Source organism: Syngnathus typhle, linkage group LG15, assembly GCF_033458585.1.
Source record: "Syngnathus typhle isolate RoL2023-S1 ecotype Sweden linkage group LG15, RoL_Styp_1.0, whole genome shotgun sequence".
NCBI classification, from domain to species: domain Eukaryota; kingdom Metazoa; phylum Chordata; class Actinopteri; order Syngnathiformes; family Syngnathidae; genus Syngnathus; species Syngnathus typhle.
In genome coordinates, this window is record NC_083752.1 from 1,323,259 (window position 1) to 1,342,682 (window position 19,424).

Below are 19,424 nucleotides of genomic sequence, written 5' to 3' on the forward strand. Positions count from 1 at the left end.
GGACGTCGAACTGGGCGTCTGCTTTCAGCCACAGACGCCGAATTTCGACGATTCTCCCTGGTCAACGGTTGTATATGATCGCGTTGATTAAAAAAAGATAACTTTATTTAACTCTAATTTACATTTGACATGACGTCAATTGGCAAACTTCCGACAAAATTAAAATCCGAAACCTGCGATGGCGGCGAACGAGACACAGCGGATAGTAACACGACGAGTAAAAAGAGAAATATTTTTATTTTCTGCGTGCAACTGGACCGTCTAAAGCGTACACGGTAAATACAACTCATTGTTTTTAAAAAGAAGTACTTTTGTAGCCTTGAAAACCGAGTGAATGTTGCGTTTGGGGGGGACGTCGAACTCTGCGTCTGCTTCCAGCCCCAGACGCCGAATTTCGACGATTTTTTCTGATCAACGGTTGTAAATTATTGCGTTGATTAAAAAAAGAAAACTTTATTTAACTTTAATTTACCGTTTTAGATAATATTACTTCGCAGTCATGTGACGCGGCCGTGACGTAGATGGGCGGAGCTTCCGCCAAAATTTGAATTCGTGGGCGCGAATACAAACTCGGCGATTATCAACAGAAATATCTTTAATTTCTGCTTGCAACTGGACCGTCTAGAGCAGGGGTGGGCAAACTTTTTGACTCGCCGGCCGAACCGGGTTCTAAATTTGGATCGGAGGGCCGAACCAGGAGCAGATGGCCGTAGTGTTTAAAGAGATTTACTTTTGTGTAGTTTGACTAAAATTGTCGATGTAGCTAGCGTCCAGTGTAATAGCAATGTGTAGCTGAGTAGCTAACCCTATCTGAAACGTAGTTGCGTTGTATCTGCGTATGTTGGTTGAGGCTAAATGTTAACGTTTAATTTCATTCCATTAGGTTCAATGTTGTTTGTTTGCTGTATGTTTTCCACTGTAAGAAGAAGAAGAAGAATGTAAGAAGAATGACTATACAAATCAATTGGAGGCTTGCTTCATTGATCACAACCGTGAGTACCCCTTTCTTCCTCCATTTATGTTCAACACTATTTCATGTCTAACAGTAATTAATGTAACACATAACCATAAGTAAATTGAGTGTGGGCACTCTCAAATTAACATATGTGATTATACTGTGTAATCTGTCACCGAGTATATTGTTGCAAAGTAATATAAGAAAAGATCCAAAGTTGTAATTCAGAATAGTTTTCAAAAGAAGGCCATTAGAATTATATACAAATCTGTAATACCCTGAACATAACAAGCTATTTCTTAAATCCCAAATTCTTCAATTCAAAGATTTGGTCGATTATCAGACTGCTCAAATGATGCTCAAAGCGAAGCCAAACTGTTTACCCAAAAAATAGTCAAAAAACTTCTATCAATTCAACTGTTTAATATGGCCTATCAGGGCTGAAGTCAAAATCTGGCACCATCATGTGGTGAAATTTGGAATTGCGGCACATCAAATTTTGCCTGGGAACAAACGGATTAAATAAGTCTGTCTTCTCTTCTTGCCACTCCTTCTCAACAAGTAAATTGCCCATTTTGCGCAGTAGATGTTCTGTTAATACCTAGTATTTATACAAAGTCATAATTTAAATTACTTTCAACATTCATTCATCCATTCAAGAAAGATCCAAAGTAGTAGTCCAGAATAGTTTTGAAAAGAAGGCCATTCGAATTGTAAACAAATCTGATTACCTTTAACATGATAACAAGCTATTTCTTAAATCCCAAATTCTTCAATTCAAAGATTTGGTTGATTATCAGACTGCTCAAATGATGCTCAAAGTGAAGCTAAACTGTTTACCTAAAAATAGCCAAAAGCATATTCAAACTATGTCTAATTCAGAACATTCATGTTACTCCACTCTGTCTTGTTACCAACTTCTATCAATTCAACTAAGTGTTTAATATGGCCTATCAGGGCTGAAGTCAAAATCTGGCACCATCATGTGGTGACATTTGGAATTGCGGCACATCCAATTTTGCCTGGGAACAAACGGATTAAATAAATCTGTCTTCTCTTCTTGCCACTCCTTCTCAAGCAAGTAAATTGCCCATTTTGCGCAGTAGATGTTCTGTTAATACCTAGTATTTATACAAAGTCATAATTTAAATTACTTTCAACATTCATTCATCCATTGAAGAAAGATCCAAAGTAGTAGTCCAGAATAGTTTTGAAAAGAAGGCCATTCGAATTGTAAACAAATCTGATTACCTTTAACATGATAACAAGCTATTTCTTAAATCCCAAATTCTTCAATTCAAAGATTTGGTTGATTATCAGACTGCTCAAATGATGCTCAAAGTGAAGCTAAACTGTTTACCTAAAAATAGCCAAAAGCATATTCAAACTATGTCTAATTCAGAACATTCATGCTACTCCACTCTGTCTTATTACCAACTTCTATCAATTCAACTAAGTGTTTAATATGGCCTATCAGGGCTGAAGTCAAAATCTGGCACCATCATGTGGTGACATTTGGAAATGCAGCGCATCAAATTTTGCCTGGGAACAAACAGATTAAATAAGTCATACTTCTCTTCTTGCCACTCCTTCTCAAACAAGTAAATTGCCCATTTTGTGCAGTAGATGTTCTGTTAATACCTAGTATTCATACAAAGTCATAATTTAAAATACTTTCAACATTCATTTATCCATTCAACCACCGTTACTCCACTCGCTCTGATTACCAACCTCTATCGATTTAACTAAGCGTTTAATACATCCTATCAGATCTCAAGTCAAGATTTGGCACCGTGCTTTGTTAAAATTTGCACATGCAGCATATCCAATTTTGCCAGGGAACAAAAATAGATTAAATAAACTAAATAAGTCTTACTTCTTCCCATTAAATAAATTAATAAGTCTTGCTATTCCCCACTCCTTTTCAAAAAAGTAGTTTAAAACGAGGGCCCCTCCCTCAATCTTAAACCCTAACCTCGCACGTCACATTGTGTTGTATCTGTGAATGTTGGTTGAGGCCAAATGATAGTTTTCTTTCATTCCTTTAGGTTCCACGCTGTTCGTTGCCAGTATGTTTGAAGGATACAAAGTACAACGTTTGCACGTTGGCGAAGACGTCTCCGGTGAGTCCTTCCTTCCTTTTTATTCATGGGAAAGTCACAGACAACAATAGCTAAAGTAACACATTGTTAGAGGTAACTACATTTGTCTTAAATTGGATAGATTACTTGTTCCCACACCTTTTCGAACAAGTAAACTGGCCATTTTGTGCAGGAGATTTTCTGTTTATACCTAGTATTTATACAGTCATCATTTAAATGAACAAATAAGATTCATTCATTCACTCACTCACTCATTCATTCAAAATATCCAAAGTTGTGTGTGCTATGTGTAGATGAGAATAGGTCTCATGTTACTCCATTCGCTCATACGACCAACTTCTATCAATTTATCCAAGCGTTTAATACGTCCTATCAGGTCTCAAGTCAAGGCTTGGCACTGTGCTTTGTTGAAATTTGCAATTGCTGCAAATCCAATTTTGCCTGGGAACAAAAATAGATTAAACAAACTAAATAAGTCTTATTCCTTCCCATTAAATAAATGAAATAAGTCTCTCTTCTGCACAGTCCTTTTCAAACAATTAAACTGGCCATCTTCTGCAGTAGTTTTTGTGTTCACACCTAGTATTTATCAGAAATCACATTTGAAATGACTTCATTCAACCATTTTGGAAATTCGGAATCCCAGCAAATCCATTCTTCCCATTAAATAAAGACGTCTTCTTCCCTTTAAATAAATGAAATAAGTCTTACTTCCCACTGCTTTTCAAACAAAGTGCGAGAGGCTAGGTGCTAAGAGGCTAGGTGCTAAGAGGCTAGGTGCTAAGGTCTATAAATCAACCTAATTTAGGCGTCTATTTTAGGTCTATATATCAACCTATTTTAGATCTAAAAATCAACCTATTTTAGACGTCTATTTCTGGTCTATAAATCAACCTATTTTAGATCTATTTTAAACGTCTACTTTAGGTCTATAAATCAACCTAAGGGTCTATAAATCAACCTAATTTAGGCGTCTATTTTAGGTCTATATATCAACCTATTTTAGATCTAAAAATCATCCTATTTTAGACGTCTATTTCTGGTCTATAAATCAACCTATTTTAGATCTATAAATAAACCTATTTTAAACGTCTACGTTAGGTCTATAAATCAACCTAAGGGTCTATAAATCAACCTAATCTAGGTGTCTATTTTAGGTCTATATATCAACCTATTTTAGATCTAAAAAATCAACCTATTTTAGACGTCTATTTCTGGTCTATAAATCAACCTATTTTAGATCTATTTTAAACGTCTACTTTAGGTCTATAAATCAACCTAAGGGTCTATAAATCAACCTAATTTAGGCGTCTATTTTAGGTCTATATATCAACCTATTTTAGATCTGAAAATCAACCTATTTTAGACGTCTATTTCTGGTCTATAAATCAACCTATTTTAGATCTATTTTAAACGTCTACTTTAGGTCTATAAATCAACCTAATTTAGGCGTCTATTTTAGGTCTATATATCAACCTATTTTAGATCTAAAAATCAACCTATATTAGACGTCTATTTCTGGTCTATAAATCGTCTATTTTAGGTCTATATATCAACCTATTTTAGATCTAAAAATCAACCTATTTTAAACGTCTACTTTAGGCCTATAAATCAACCTAAGGGTCTATAAATCAACCTAATTTAGGCATGTATTTTAGGTCTATATATCAACCTATTTTAGATCTAAAAATCAACCTATTTTAGACGTCTATTTCTGGTCTATAGATCGTCTATTTTAGGTCTATATATCAACCTATTTTAGATTTAAAAATCAACCTATTTTAGACGTCTATTTCTGGTCTATTTGAGATCTATAATTAAAGCTATTTTAAACGTCTACTTTAGGTCTATAAATCAACCTAACTTAGGCGTCTATTTTAGGTCTATATATCAACCTATTTTAGATCTAAAAATCAACCTATTTTAGACGTCTATTTCTGGTCTATAAATCAACCTATTTTAGATCTATTTTAAACGTCTACTTTAGGTCTATACATCAACCTAAGGGTCTATAAATCAACCTAATTTAGGCGTCTATTTTAGGTCTATATATCAACCTATTTTAGATCTAAAAATCAACCTATTTTAGACATCTATTTCTGGTCTATAAATCAACCTATTTTAGATCTATAAATAAACCTATTTTAAACGTCTACGTTAGGTCTATAAATCAACCTAAGGGTCTATAAATCAACCTAATCTAGGCGTCTATTTTAGGTCTATATATCAACCTATTTTAGATCTAAAAAATCAACCTATTTTAGACGTCTATTTCTGGTCTATAAATCGTCTATTTTAGGTCTATATATCAACCTATTTTAGATCTAAAAATAAACCTATTTTAGACATCTATTTGAGATCTATAATTAAACCTATTTTAAACGTCTACTTTAGGTCTATAAATCAACCTAAGGGTCTATAAATCAACCTAATTTAGGCGTCTATTTTAGGTCTATATATCAACCTATTTTAGATCTAAAAATCAACCTATTTTAGACGTCTATTTCTGGTCTATAAATCAACCTATTTTAGATCTATTTTAAACGTCTACTTTAGGTCTATAAATCAACCTAATTTAGGCGTCTATTTCAGGTCTATATATCAACCTATTTTAGATCTAAAAATCAACCTATTTTAGACGTCTATTTCTGGTTTATAAATCGTCTATTTTAGGTCTATATATCAACCTATTTTAGATCTAAAAATAAACCTATTTTAAACGTCTACTTTAGGTCTGTAAATCAACCTAAGGGTCTATAAATCAACCTAATTGAGGCGTCTATTTTAGGTCTATATATCAACCTATTTTAGATCTAAAAATCAACCTATTTTAGACGTCTATTTCTGGTCTATAAATCGTCTATTTTAGGTCTATATATCAACCTATTTTAGATCTAAAAATCAACCTATTTTAGACGTCTATTTCTGGTCTATTTGAGATCTATAATTAAACCTATTTTAAACGTCTACTTTAGGTCTATAAATCAACCTAAGGGTCTATAAATCAACCTAATTTAGGCGTCTATTTTAGGTCTATATATCAACCTATTTTAGATCTAAAAATCAACCTATTTTAGACGTCTATTTCTGGTCTATTTTAGATCTATAAATAAACCTATTTTAAACGTCTACTTTAGGTCTATAAATCAACCTAAGGGTCTATAAATCAACCTAATTTAGGCGTCTATTTTAGGTCTATATATCAACCTATTTTAGATCTAAAAATCAACCTATTTTAGACGTCTGTTTCTGGTCTATAAATCGTCTATTTTAGGTCTATATATCAACCTATTTTAGATCTAAAAATAAACCTATTTTAAACGTCTACTTTAGGTCTATAAATCAACCTAATGGTCTATAAATCAACCTAATTTAGGCGTCTATTTTAGGTCTATATATCAACCTATTTTAGATCTAAAAATCAACCTATTTTAGACGTCTATTTCTGGTCTATTTGAGATCTATAATTAAACCTATTTTAAACGTCTACTTTAGGTCTATAAATCAACCTAAGGGTCTATAAATCAACCTAATTTAGGCGTCTATTTTAGGTCTATATATCAACCTATTTTAGATCTAAAAATCAACCTATTTTAGACGTCTATTTCTGGTCTATAAATCAACCTATTTTAGATCTATAAATAAACCTATTTTAAACGTCTACTTTAGGTCTATAAATCAACCTAAGGGTCTATAAATCAACCTAATTTAGGCGTCTATTTTAGGTCTATATGTCAACCTATTTTAGATCTAAAAATCAACCTATTTTAGACGTCTATTTCTGGTCTATAAATCAACCTATTTTAGATCTATTTTAAACGTCTACTTTAGGTCTATAAATCAACCTAAGGGTCTATAAATCAACCTAATTTAGGCGTCTATTTTACGTCTATATATCAACCTATTTTAGATCTAAAAATCAACCTATTTTAGACGTCTATTTCTGGTCTATTTTAGATCTATAATTAAACCTATTTTAAACGTCTACTTTAGGTCTATAAATCAACCTAAGGGTCTATAAATCAACCTAATTTAGGCGTCTATTTTAGGTCTATATATCAACCTATTTTAGATCTAAAAATCAACCTATTTTAGACGTCTATTTCTGGTCTATTAATCAACCTATTTTAGATCTATAAATAAACCTATTTTAAACGTCTACGTTAGGTCTATAAATCAACCCAATCTAGGGGTCTATTTTAGGTCTATATATCAACCTATTTTAGATCTAAAAAAATCAACCTATTTTAGACGTGTATTTCTGGTCTATAAATCAACCTATTTTAGATCTATAAATAAACCTATTTTAAACGTCTACTTTAGGTCTATAAATCAACCTAAGGGTCTATAAATCAACCTAATTTAGGTGTCCATTTTAGGTCTATATATCAACCTATTTTAGATCTAAAAATCAACCTATTTTAGACGTCTATTTCTGGTTTAAAAATCAACCTATTTTAGACGTCTAGATTTGGTTTAAAAATCAACCTATTTTAGACGTCTATTTTTGGTTTAAAAATCAACCTATTTTAGACGTCTATTTTTTGTTTTAAAATCAACCTTTTTTAGACGTCTATTTTTGGTTTAAAAATCAACCTTTTTCAGACGTCTATTTTTGGTTTAAAAATCAACCTATTTTAGACGTCTATTTTTGGTCTATAAATCAACCTATTTTAGATCTATTTTAAACGTCTACTTTAGGTCTATAAATCAACCTAATTTAGGCGTCTATTTTAGGTCTATATATCAACCTATTTTAGATCTAAAAATCAACCTATTTTAGACGTCTATTTCTGGTTTATAAATCGTCTATTTTAGGTCTATATATCAACCTATTTTAGATCTAAAAATAAACCTATTTTAAACGTCTACTTTAGGTCTATAAATCAACCTAAGGGTCTATAATTCAACCTAATTTAGGCGTCTATTTTAGGTCTATATATCAACCTATTTTAGATCTAAAAATCAACCTATTTTAGACGTCTATTTCTGGTCTATAAATCGTCTATTTTAGGTCTATATATCAACCTATTTTAGATCTAAAAATAAACCTATTTTAAACGTCTACTTTAGGTCTATAAATCAACCTAAGGGTCTATAAATCAACCTAATTTAGGCGTCTATTTTAGGTCTATATATCAACCTATTTTAGATCTAAAAATCAACCTATTTTAGACGTCTATTTCTGGTCTATAAATCAACCTATTTTAGATCTATTTTAAACGTCTACTTTAGGTCTATAAATCAACCTAAGGGTCTATAAATCAACCTAATTTAGGCGTCTATTTTAGGTCTATATATCAACCTATTTTAGATCTAAAAATCAACCTATTTTAGACGTCTATTTCTGGTCTATAAATCGTCTATTTTAGGTCTATATATCAACCTATTTTAGATCTAAAAATAAACCTATTTTAAGCGTCTACTTTAGGTCTATAAATCAACCTAAGGGTCTATAAATCAACCTAATTTAGGCGTCTATTTTAGGTCTTATATATCAACCTATTTTAGATCTAAAAATCAACCTATTTTAGACGTCTATTTCTGGTCTATAAATCGTAACGCGCTTCCAGCCAGTCTTTGCAGGCACGAGCAATGTTTCAAATAAAATTTGATCAACATGCGACGGGCATTTTTTGCCAGATCGCTCCAAAATCGTTTGCAGTGTGCCCCCTACTCGTCCATCCGCAGAACAGGTATCGCTGTAGCCTAGCCCGGCTGTCTTTGGGCAAGGACTGGAAACCAAGTAGACAACGGGCCATTCCCACAGACTGACAATTTAGGCCGAGAGTCCTGAACGCCACACGCCATGTTGAAAATGCATGACCGGATTGGAGATGTGACAGTCGTTGCTTTGCTTTTAGGTTGTTTCTGCTGCTCCATGGAGTCTGGTGTGCGCATTTACAATGTGGAGCCTTTGATGGAGAAGGGCCACTTGGGTGAGCGTCTTGCTGCTCGGCGCTGGCCGGGCGCCTGCTAACATGGCCCGCCGTCTGCTTTGCAGATCACGAGCAGGTGGGCAGCGTGGCGTCGTGCTCCATGCTGCATCGCTCCAACCTGCTGGCCGTGGTCGGGGGCGGAGTCAGCCCCAAGTTCTCTGAGATATCCGGTGGGTGCCTTTTGAATTGGGCGAGCACGACCATGAAGCCAACCGGTGTGACTTTTCAGTGCTGATCTGGGATGACGCGTGCGATTCCCGAGACGCCAAAGACAAGCTGGTCCTGGAGTTCACCTTCACCAAGCCGGTGCTGGCGGTCCGGATGCGACACGACAAGTGAGTGGCGGCGGCTCGCTAAACTGGCCGAGAGGAGCGCAAACGTTGAAAGCAAACAAATTGGCGGGCTGCCTCCTCCCAGGATCGTCATGGTGTTGAAGAACAGGATCTATGTGTACAGCTTACCCGACAAGCCGCTCAAGCTCTTTGAGTTTGATACGCGCGACAACCCCAAAGGTGAGCGAGTGAGCCAGCGAGCGCTCGGCCAGTCAGTCGCGCGGCTTCCTTTTATTAGCGTCTGCTTTTCCACCAGGTCTGTGCGACTTGTGTCCGAGTCTGGACAAGCAGCTGCTGGTTTTCCCGGGACACAAATGTGGAAGTCTGCAGCTGGCGGTAAATTGCCCCTCACACTTCCAAGCGTACGCGGGAGAGCCTGCGTCGCCGTCATTAGTCCGCTCCCGCCCTCCAGGACCTGTCCAACAGCAAGCCCGGGACGTCGTCGGCGCCGTTCACCATCAACGCGCACCAGAGCGAGATCGCCTGCCTGGCGCTCAACCAGCCGGGAAGCGTGGCCGCCTCGGCCTCTCGCAAGGGGACGCTCATACGCCTCTTTGACACCAGCAGCCGCGACAAACTGGTGGAGCTGCGGCGAGGCACCGACCCCGCCACGCTCTACTGGTAAGCGTGCCCCCCCCCCTTATTATTATTATTTTTTTGAATTGTCGGTTTGCTCACCGCTGACCATGTCCCCTCCCCGCACCTGCACAGCCTCAACTTCAGTCACGACTCGTCCTTCTTGTGCGCATCCAGTGACAAAGGGACGGTCCACATCTTCGCCCTGAAAGACACCAAACTTAACCGCCGCTCCGCGTAAGACCGCCGCTCCGCGTAAGGCCGCCGCTCCGCGTAAGGCCGCCGCCCCGCTCCCTCGCCCACTCCCTCTTCAACGTGCGTGTGCGCCTGCCAGGTTGGCGCGCGTGGGCAAGGTGGGCCCCGTCATCGGCCAGTACGTGGACAGCCAGTGGTCGCTGGCCAGCTTCACCGTGCCCGCCGAGTGCGCCTGCATCTGCGCCTTCGGGAAGAACACATCCAAGAACGTCAACTCCGTCATCGGTCCGAGGGAGGGGTCGTCGTTTGCTGCGCACCGGCCACATTTCGCCTCTAACATTTCCTTTGCTCTCTATGGCAGCCATCTGCGTGGACGGCACCTTCCACAAGTACGTCTTCACGCCCGACGGAAACTGCAACCGAGAAGCCTTTGACGTCTACTTGGACATTTGCAACGACGACGACTTTTGATCCAGGACGGAAGGAAACGGGGAAGGACCCAAGGAAGAAACGGCAGGACACTTCAAGTGAAGCCAGGTGTCACCTTTTGCGGTTCGGCAGGTCCATCACACCCCTGCGATTTCATTTGTACTTTGACACAAACTGAACAAAGGAAGCAAACCAGAAAAAAAAAGAAAAAGGCAGGCGACTTCTGTTTTTATTCAAAGCAAAATGATACGTACATTTACACATGAAGCACACGTGAGATCAGGGGAAAAACATTTAAATAAGAACCAAAAATACCCTGCCCCAACGCAGACGAGCACAATGGTCAGAGCAAAACCAACGGAGCGCTGGCTTGGCTGCCTTGCGTCTACAGCAGCTCGTGGCGACATTTTGGGCAATAGCTGACGCCAGTAATCAAGCGCGCGATGAAATCAACTTAGGAAAAAAAAGGATAAACATGCTTAACGCTAAAAACTTTAAATCAAGAACGCAGCATCGGCTCGCTGAAGTTTTCCATGAAGGCGGGCCCTCGCGTGTCCATCGAAGGTGGACGACCAAGAACGCTGTGAGGATCCTGTCCGACGTCGGCGGGAAAGGCACGCATGGTCTCCAAGACCAGGTCGAGGTGCTCCAGGAAGGAGTTGACGGATACGCGAAGGACGCGAGCTTGCTCTGCACGCCACTTCCTGAAAAGGTCACAAGAGGTCACTGGCGGGTGGGCGTGCGGGCGACGGCAGCGGGGCCGGGCGAAGGCTCCTCACGCGCTGAGCACACTCCCGGCGAGCGTCAGCCGCTTGCGGACGCCTCCTCGCCGGGGCTCGCGGTCGGGACTCAGCGAGCGCAGAGCCACAGCAGCCTGGCGCGCCGACTGGAAGGGAACTTGCAGCGAGCTAGAAAAGGGGAGGGTCAAGGAAACGTGTGCGAGTGACTCGACGTCAGCGCTCAGGAAAGAAGCCAAGCTCGCTCGCGGAGAATCAGGCCCAGAGACGTCGGAGACGCGATAACCTTATTGCTAGTTTGGCTGAAACTGCAAAGAGAACTCTCGACGCTTCAACATCACTGCAATCCAAGGATACAATTCCAATTGGCTCGCTTGCTCGCCGCTCTCGGGCGCCGCCATGTTATTTGTCTGCGGAAGCCTTCTTCGTCCGAGTAATCGGAGCACACTCGTTGCTCGCCCTCCCGCGCGGCCGCCCCCTAGCGGTAGAGCAGACAGCGCACAAAAGTCGACCATCGGGTTCGGAGGATATTTATTTCTTCTGCGCGGTTGAGTGACCGACCACAAATGTATGTACTATGAAGTTGTGTGAGCTTGTGGCGGACCTCAGTCCCAGGCCTATAGTTCGGGGTGGGTTGATATGTTTATCCTTTGCCAAATCATACACGCTTTGTATCTTTGATGACTTCTGACACAAGCTAAATGTTTCGCTCACAGTTCTTCGGTTTCTTCAACGCAAAGATTTGTGGCAGATTCTTTGCTCTTTTTTTTCTCTTTTTTCTGAGGAGGAGCTGTCAAAGTCACCTGTGCGCATGCACGTGTGAGTAGCTCATCCGAGGACGCGCCGACAGAACATTCTTCCAAATCCTCATTCCAGAAGCGTGCTGAAGTCACAACAAGGAGGTAAGGCAGGCGTTTGTTTCGTCCTCTTTAAAAAAACTTTTTTTTTTTTACTTAGTCCTCTTTGAAAGTGAAACCCAACAACCAACACATGGTCAAAGGACTCTGTGAACGATAGAGGGAGGACAAAAGGAGACAATGACTCAGAGGGGGAAAACCATCTCAAGACCCCAAAAAGTTGCCAAGTATACATAGATGTTCGTAAGCCAAGGTTTCACTGTACTTGGGTTGGTCCAATTTAGAACCAAACTGGGCTGTTTTTAAGCCGGAATTGGTCAGGCTGAATGAAAACCAACAGACAGAGCATTGAAGCGTCTTTGGATCCTTGAAAAACACTATATGAATTGAATGCATTATTATTATTTTTGCGCCTACACTAAGTTGTTTTATTCCGAGCCACACTTAAGCTCTCCTCATCAGCTCCTTTGTATGGAAACCGTGGATTGACCTGTGCAACCACGTCTGCGCGCGTCTGACTGCACACAAGTCTCTTCCTTGTAGGGCACGGGCACTAGGCTGATGGCGGCAACAAAGAGTCTCTTTCTTGTAGGGCACGAGCACTCGGCTGATGGCGGCAACAAAGAGAGGCGGCGGCATGCTGCGTGACCTGCAGGTGGCGTTGCAGCGGAAGATTGAGGAGCTGACGGAGCGAGACGCGCTGATTGAGGAGCTGGAGTCAGAACTGGATGCCAAAGATCTCCTGATTGGCCATTTGCGGGCCGAGCTGGACCGTCATCGTAGTTTGATGCCGGGCACCGACGATACTGCCGCTGCACAGACACCCGACGCAGGTGTGACAAAACGTTCTCCTGAGTCACTGAACTGTTGAGGTCCGCCCGGGCGGAGGTTATGTTTTTTTTTAACATTTTCTTCACCTTTTTTTGTTGCATCCAGCAGGTGGCGCTCCAGCAATGCCAGCACCGTCACTCGATGAGCCTCAGCGCACCAAGAGACAGGCCATATCGGCAGAACCCAGCGCTCTGGATCCTGCCCGACTCACCGACGTCACGCTCACCAGCTACTGCAAGAGCAAAGAGTGAACTTATGTTATTTTTGTTCTGTGTTTTGCAGACTCTTTTCAATCGTTACATCTGCGGTTCGGACCATTCCTTTCCGCTGTGAAAAAAAAAAAGAGCCGTGAGGAGTGTGTGTTGCGCAGAGGCGACGCTTCCTACCTCAAGCCGAGGCTGCCTCTCGGTCGGGGTCGTGGGAGACCGAGAAGGCCGGCCCTGAGAAAGGTGCCTGCCCCATTGGAGCCAGGGTGTGTTTGCGTGCAGGTCCAGCGAGCTGATCCAGAGAGCGCTGATGGACAATGACTTCATGAAGCATCTGGAACATGGACAGGTGAGAAGACCCCAACCCCCCCCCCACCACACCTCCACCCTCACCCCCCACTTGGCGTCTGTTTTGCTCACGCTTTGACGTCCGCCCCGTTTCCAGATCCTCACCATCTTGGACTGCATGCGGCCCACCAGCCTGGACAAAGGCTGCTGCGTCATCCAGGAGGGCGACGACGGATCTAGCGTCTTTGTTCTGGAGGGTGGGTCACTGCAGCTTTTGCTTCCGAGCCACGGCTCCCGTTTTCCCTTTTGCGTCCGTCCACAGAGGGCATGGTGGAGGTGAGCAAAGAAGGCAAAAAGCTGTGCACCATCGGCCCCGGCAAAGTCTTTGGCGAGCTCGCCATCTTGTACAACTGCACGCGCACGGCTACAGTGACGGGTACACCACAGTGCACACGACAGCGCCCCCTGAAGCTAGGACCGGAGTCCAGGCGTCATCTTCCAGCGTGTGTGTGTGCGTGTGCGTGCGTGCGTGTGCGCGCATGCACATGTGCGTGTGTGCAGCTCTGACCGACATCAAGTTGTGGGCCATTGATCGCCAGGGCTTTCAGACCATTATGATGAGGACCGGCCTCATCAAGCATTCCCAGTACACGGACTTCCTGCGCAGGTAACCTTGACGTCGTGACATGGCAGCAGCCTGACGTCCAAATGACGTGGCGTCTCCCTGTCGCTAGCGTTCCGTCCTTCCAGGCCCTTCCAGAGGACGTTCTCAGCAAGCTGGCTGATGTTCTGGAGGAGGTGAGTCCAGACCCGCCTGCACGTGTCACTCTCTGGTCATCTGACCCCCCGTGTGTGTGTGTGTGTGTGTGTGTCTGCGCACATCAGACTCACTATAGCAATGGCGACTACATCATCCGGCAGGGCGCCACGGGAGACACCTTCTTCATTATCAGTGAAGGGCAGGTGAGCTTTTCTACTCGTTCCGTGCCTGCCCGTAAGGTGCGCTGCCAAAGTGGATTGGGCAAAGTCTGCTCACTTTTACTTTGCACGGCCTCACAAGGTATGACTTTTGGCTTCCTTCGTGCAAAATCTCACTTGTGAGCATGTGCAGGTGACGGTGTGGCAGCAGACCGCCCCCAGTGGTCAGCAGGTGCCGGTGAAGACGCTGTTCTAAGGCGACTGGTTTGGCGAGCAAGCGCTGAAAGGGTGAAAGCGCGCTACGCCGTTCACGTCGCCGTCGCCCGTGCCTTCCCGCCATCCATTTAACGTGCTGCCTTTCCTGTCTCGTAGGGAAGATGTGCGTACGGCCAGCGTGACAGCAGAGGGCGCCGTCACCTGTCTGGTGGTAGACAGAGTGAGCATTGGTGGTTTGGTTTGAAGCCGGGGTGGCCAGGGCTGGGAATCCGAGATGAACATTTCCCTCCAGCTGTCATTATTCCCCTCTTCCAGACAGGCAATGCAAAGGCTACAACCCCCCCCCTCCCCCTCCCACGTTCCATCCTTTCACATCAGACAAGGCAAACATCGTGCATGGCTGAGTAGTCATTGTTTATCCCAGCAGCCACTGTCATGCCTTCACGGAAGCAAATGCGGCAGAAACTTGCAGAAACTTGCTCGACACAAAGCAAAATCAAAAGAATATTTAGAGTCCTAAAAAACAGAGTCTTTGGCGTCCTTGTGTGTTTTCCACATCCTCTGAAGGAGTGAGGCCGCTCCTCAGTCGGGTTCATGCTGCCTCACGGCACTCTCCTTTGTTCCGCAGGTCCTTCAAGCAGCTGATCGGCGGCTTAGAGGAAGTGGACCGCCAGCAGGGAGACGACGAGCACGTCAAAGCCAAGTAAGTGGTGTACATCGCCGACGAACTCTCTATTGACGTCGAGGCAACGATGCACTAACGCACGTGCGCAGGTGCCCGGCTGAGGACGACTTCTTCTCCGGCGTGACGCTCGACGACCTTGCCGTGGTCTGCACCTTGGGCATGGGTGGCTTCAGCCGCGTGGAGCTGGTGGGTGGGTCCCCGCGCCGGCGGCCGTGGTGCCGACGCGTGGTGAGGTGTGGCCGCGTCGCCTTCAGGTGCAGCTCAAGAGAGACGCCGGGCGCTCCTTCGCCCTCAAAGTGTTGAAGAAGCGCCACATTCTGGACACCAGGCAGCAGGAGCACATCCTGTCGGAACGCCGCATCATGATGGAAGTCAACAGCCCCTTCATCATCAGGTCACTGTTTAGTCCCTCCGTTCATGTCCAAAGCAGGCAAAGTACAAGTCCAGCTCGTGGGGTGCCAAACGCAGGTTTGAGGTGCCCGCGTGCCAGCGGCCTCAAGCCCATTGTTTCTTTTCCCCTCATAAGTAGGGGTGTAAATCGCGGGTTTTGTCACGATACGATATATCGATACAAAGAACCACGATACGATATTTGCCGATATCTTAAAGCCTGCTGTGATTCATTCACGATACATCACGGTATAGTGCTCTACGATCGATATAGAACAATATCCTGATTTATAACAATTCATATCTTAAAGCCTGCTGTGATTCATTCACGATACATCACGATATAGTGCTCTACGATAAATATAGAACAATATCCTGATTTATAACAATTCATACGCAAAATCAACAAGGTACTGCAAACTCTTTATTTAGGAAATTACAAAGTGCTTCCAAATGAATGACTTGAAGCCCAAAGGGGAACGAATGTCCTTGTCTTCTTGGACACTAGCCATAGCACCAGCCCAGGAGCCGCGTAGTTGTCGGCTCCCCTTTCACGTGCCTGCTCTGCTCACAACACAACACGCCGCGCGCTGCTCCCGGAAAGAGGAAGCAAGCAACAATGAACTGGATTTCAAAATAAAGTCGCGTCTAATGTCTGAGGTCAAAAACGGGCGGTATAGATCGATGTTTACGTTTAGCATCGATGCCAACAAATCGTAGAGCATTATATCGATGCATCGTCACACCCCTACTCATAAGTGGCCGCCGCCAGCTGTTCTGAAGCACAGTAATGCGTCCCTGTCCGCAGGTTGTACCGCACCTTCCGGGACCCCAAATACTTGTATATGCTGCTAGAGGTTTGTCTTGGCGGAGAGCTGTGGACGCTCTTAAGAGACAGGTGGGTGTCGGGTCGGGATGAGCACGTTGTCGCTGTGTGCGAAGGCACCGCCGGCCGCGTTCTTTGAAAGTCACAAAGATGGGCCCAAACGCCGACGTCGCAAGCGTGCTGTCCCTTTCTGTGCCACCAGGGGCTCCTTTGACGACGGGACCACAAGATTCTACACGGCGTGCGTTATCGAGGCTCTGGCGGAGCTCCACTGTAAAGGGATCATCTACCGAGACCTCAAGCCGGAGAATATCATCCTTGACCACAGAGGCTACGCCAAGTTGGTGAGTCTTCAAGGCGCTCGTCAACAGCGGCGGCGTGACGCTAACGGAGGGCGCGGCGCGGGCGTGCGTGCGTGCGTCCGGCCGCTAGGTGGATTTTGGCTTCGCTAAGAAGGTGGGCTTGGGGAAGAAGACCTGGACCTTCTGCGGGACCCCCGAGTACGTGGCCCCCGAGATCATCCTCAACAAAGGTCACGACAGCTCGGCCGACTGCTGGTCCCTGGGGATCCTGGTCTTTGAGCTTCTCAGCGGAAGGTAGGTGGGCGGGCGGTCTTGTGCGCATTGGCGTGATCGTGCGGGCTTCGGCAGCGCGTTGATCCCTTCCCGGTCGGTCCCGCAGTCCGCCGTTTTCCGGCTCGGACCCCATGAAGACGTACAACATCATCTTGAGGGGGATCGACATGGTGGAATTCCCCAAAAAGATCACCAAGAGTGCCGCAAACCTCATCAAGAGACTCTGCAGGTTGTGGCCCAGCAAAGGCTACCAAGTATTTGCCCTTCTTAGTTAAGAGAGGTGGGGTCGCAAGAGGGCCAGTTTGCGCAGCGGCCCCAAATTGTGCGCTCACAGAAGGCACACTTAGGGCGCTCTTCTCGCCCGCCGCGCTCCGTTTGGATTGACGTCCAATTGCTCATCGGGGCGCCAGTTGGTGTCGACTGCGGCTCGTTCACAGTCGGCTCACGTCAGAGCTGTTTGGGCGAGAAGGGAGCAGACGTAGAGGAGATGATAGAATTCGAGTGCTGAATATGGCCGTCGTAAGCAAGCGCGTGTGTGTGTGTCAGGGACAACCCCTCGGAACGTCTCGGGAACCAGAAGAACGGCGTAAAGGACATTCAGAAGCACAAGTGAGTAACATAACGTGCAGGCCGGCGGTCGTCCGCGCCCTCATTGTCCCTCCTCTTCTTCCTGCAATCAGGTGGTTCGAGGGCTTCAACTGGGATGGCCTCCGCCAGGGAACCTTGGACTGTCCCTTTATGCCAAGGGTGAGTTGGCGCCCCTTTAGAGGCACCTCGGTTGCGTGGGCTGGAAGCGCTTTGCCGTCTGCAGGGCTCGCCACGGTAGCCCCAGCCAAGATTGCACGTGAGCTCCGAGAGGCAGTCAGCTCGAAGAATATGACGCGACAGCCAAATCTTTGATCCATCGGAGGGCTTTGTGCATTTTGCTGCTGCTTGCAGAAAAATGATGTCACGGTTGTTCAGTTAACCCAATCACAGCTGAGCAACTGTGACGTCGTCAAAGACGCGGCATGCCGAGCGTGACAAACCGCCCGCCGCTGAAGGTGTTTTGCTCTGCGGCGCTGTACGCTTTTGCCATCAGGTGGACGGCCCGTTGGACAACAGCAACTTTGATGACTTCCCCCTGGACACCGAGGGCCCTCCCCCTGATGACGAGTCAGGCTGGGACCTGGAGTTCTGAAACAGCTTGGCCAGGTCAGAGGCTCAATGGAGAACGCACAAGGTCCATAACTACAAAGAAATGTTTAATATTTCAATGTTCATTTGTGTTAACAACCCACTCTTTCATTTCAACCGCGTGTATAGACATATGTTCTGTTACATCAACATACATTTTTTTTAAGCTGGTCTACTGATTGCTAACTACAGTGTTTTCCGTCGCTCAGGAGTACAAGTCGCAACAACAGCCATAAAATGCATAATAAAAAAGAAAAAAAACGTAAGTCGCATGTTTGGCGGAACTTAATTCGATAAAATCCAACATCAAGAACAGACACGAATAGTCAACAACAGCCTAAACGATACGCATACGGTATTGTAACGTTACATAAACACAAACGAGGAACTGACGTAAAATTAACAGTTATTCAAATAAATATAACATAAATAACACGTTGATCAAAACATCCGCGTCACTCCAAATCATTAAATGCATCGAAATCTTCGGCCTCCGCCGCTGTCGACTCAGGGAGTATATGTGGCGCTGACGTCGGACTCAGTATCAGTTGCAGCTATTCCACCCTCGCCTGGCTGGAGCTGAGGGATCAATTGGCCAAAGCCAAGCTGTGACGTCTTCATAACGTGACTTCCAACCGCAAGCAGAGGAGGTCTCTCACATTTGGATTCCGCTTCGGTGACTTAAGACTGTAAGACAGGAAATAGAACACAGGGTGCATTTATTAAATAATAACACACGGCTTTGGTAATTCCAGCGACACACACAAAATGCGGCCTGCAGCAATGTGCGGCCAATTTCCAAGATAAACAGTGACCCATGCGTATGTTTAGGAGACAAGGGAATTTAGCTACGCAGTTACTAAATGATCATAGTGCCAAGTAGCAAACAAAGAGGCTGGACAAGGCGGTGAAAAAAGCCGGCTCTGTCCTGGGCTGCAGTCTGGACCGTGTGGAGGTGGTAGGGGAGAGGAGGAGGGTGGCTAAGCTGTCCTCCATCATGGACAACATCTCCCACCCCCTTCATGAGACTGTCAGAGCCCTGGAGAGCTCCATCAGTGACCGGCTTCGTCACCCACGATGACCCACCGAGAGGCATCGCACGCAGGTCCTTCCTCCCTGCTGCCATCAGACTGGACAACCAGGCTTATCACTGTAGCTAACGGACAATAATTACGTGCAATAATCAAAAAG

General features: G+C 44.5%; 3 protein-coding genes across 3 annotated transcripts; 2 read left to right on the forward strand and 1 right to left on the reverse strand.

Annotated features, from left to right (window-relative positions):
- The first annotated feature begins 129 nt into the window (after positions 1-129).
- Positions 130-12,167, forward strand: LOC133168504 (WD repeat domain phosphoinositide-interacting protein 4-like). The gene is made up of 12 exons (XM_061300116.1): positions 130-205; positions 924-992; positions 8,922-8,996; positions 9,062-9,166; positions 9,226-9,331; positions 9,414-9,508; positions 9,585-9,664; positions 9,741-9,949; positions 10,040-10,141; positions 10,239-10,384; positions 10,461-10,660; positions 12,050-12,167. The coding sequence occupies exons 1-11, from the start codon at positions 130-132 to the stop codon at positions 10,568-10,570; spliced, it is 1,173 nt and encodes a 390-aa protein (XP_061156100.1). The 3' UTR covers positions 10,571-10,660; positions 12,050-12,167.
- Positions 10,740-11,739, reverse strand: LOC133167852 (EKC/KEOPS complex subunit LAGE3-like). The gene is made up of 3 exons (XM_061298869.1): positions 11,623-11,739; positions 11,308-11,436; positions 10,740-11,232 (listed from the first exon to the last, which is right to left on the reverse strand). The coding sequence occupies exons 1-3, from the start codon at positions 11,664-11,666 to the stop codon at positions 11,028-11,030; spliced, it is 378 nt and encodes a 125-aa protein (XP_061154853.1). The 5' UTR covers positions 11,667-11,739; the 3' UTR covers positions 10,740-11,027.
- A 565-nt stretch (positions 12,168-12,732) lies between the features above and the next one.
- Positions 12,733-18,499, forward strand: LOC133167853 (cGMP-dependent protein kinase 1-like). Its single transcript, XM_061298870.1, is given in 21 exon segments — positions 12,733-12,955; positions 13,062-13,200; positions 13,442-13,508; positions 13,605-13,704; positions 13,770-13,883; positions 14,009-14,114; positions 14,182-14,245; positions 14,333-14,410; positions 14,559-14,653; positions 14,738-14,801; positions 15,149-15,150; positions 15,210-15,284; positions 15,356-15,452; positions 15,521-15,660; positions 16,465-16,554; positions 16,685-16,826; positions 16,915-17,078; positions 17,164-17,286; positions 17,604-17,666; positions 17,738-17,804; positions 18,139-18,499. Coding segments are annotated over 21 exon segments (2,112 nt in total). The 3' UTR covers positions 18,238-18,499.
- Positions 18,500-19,424: the final 925 nt, after the last annotated feature.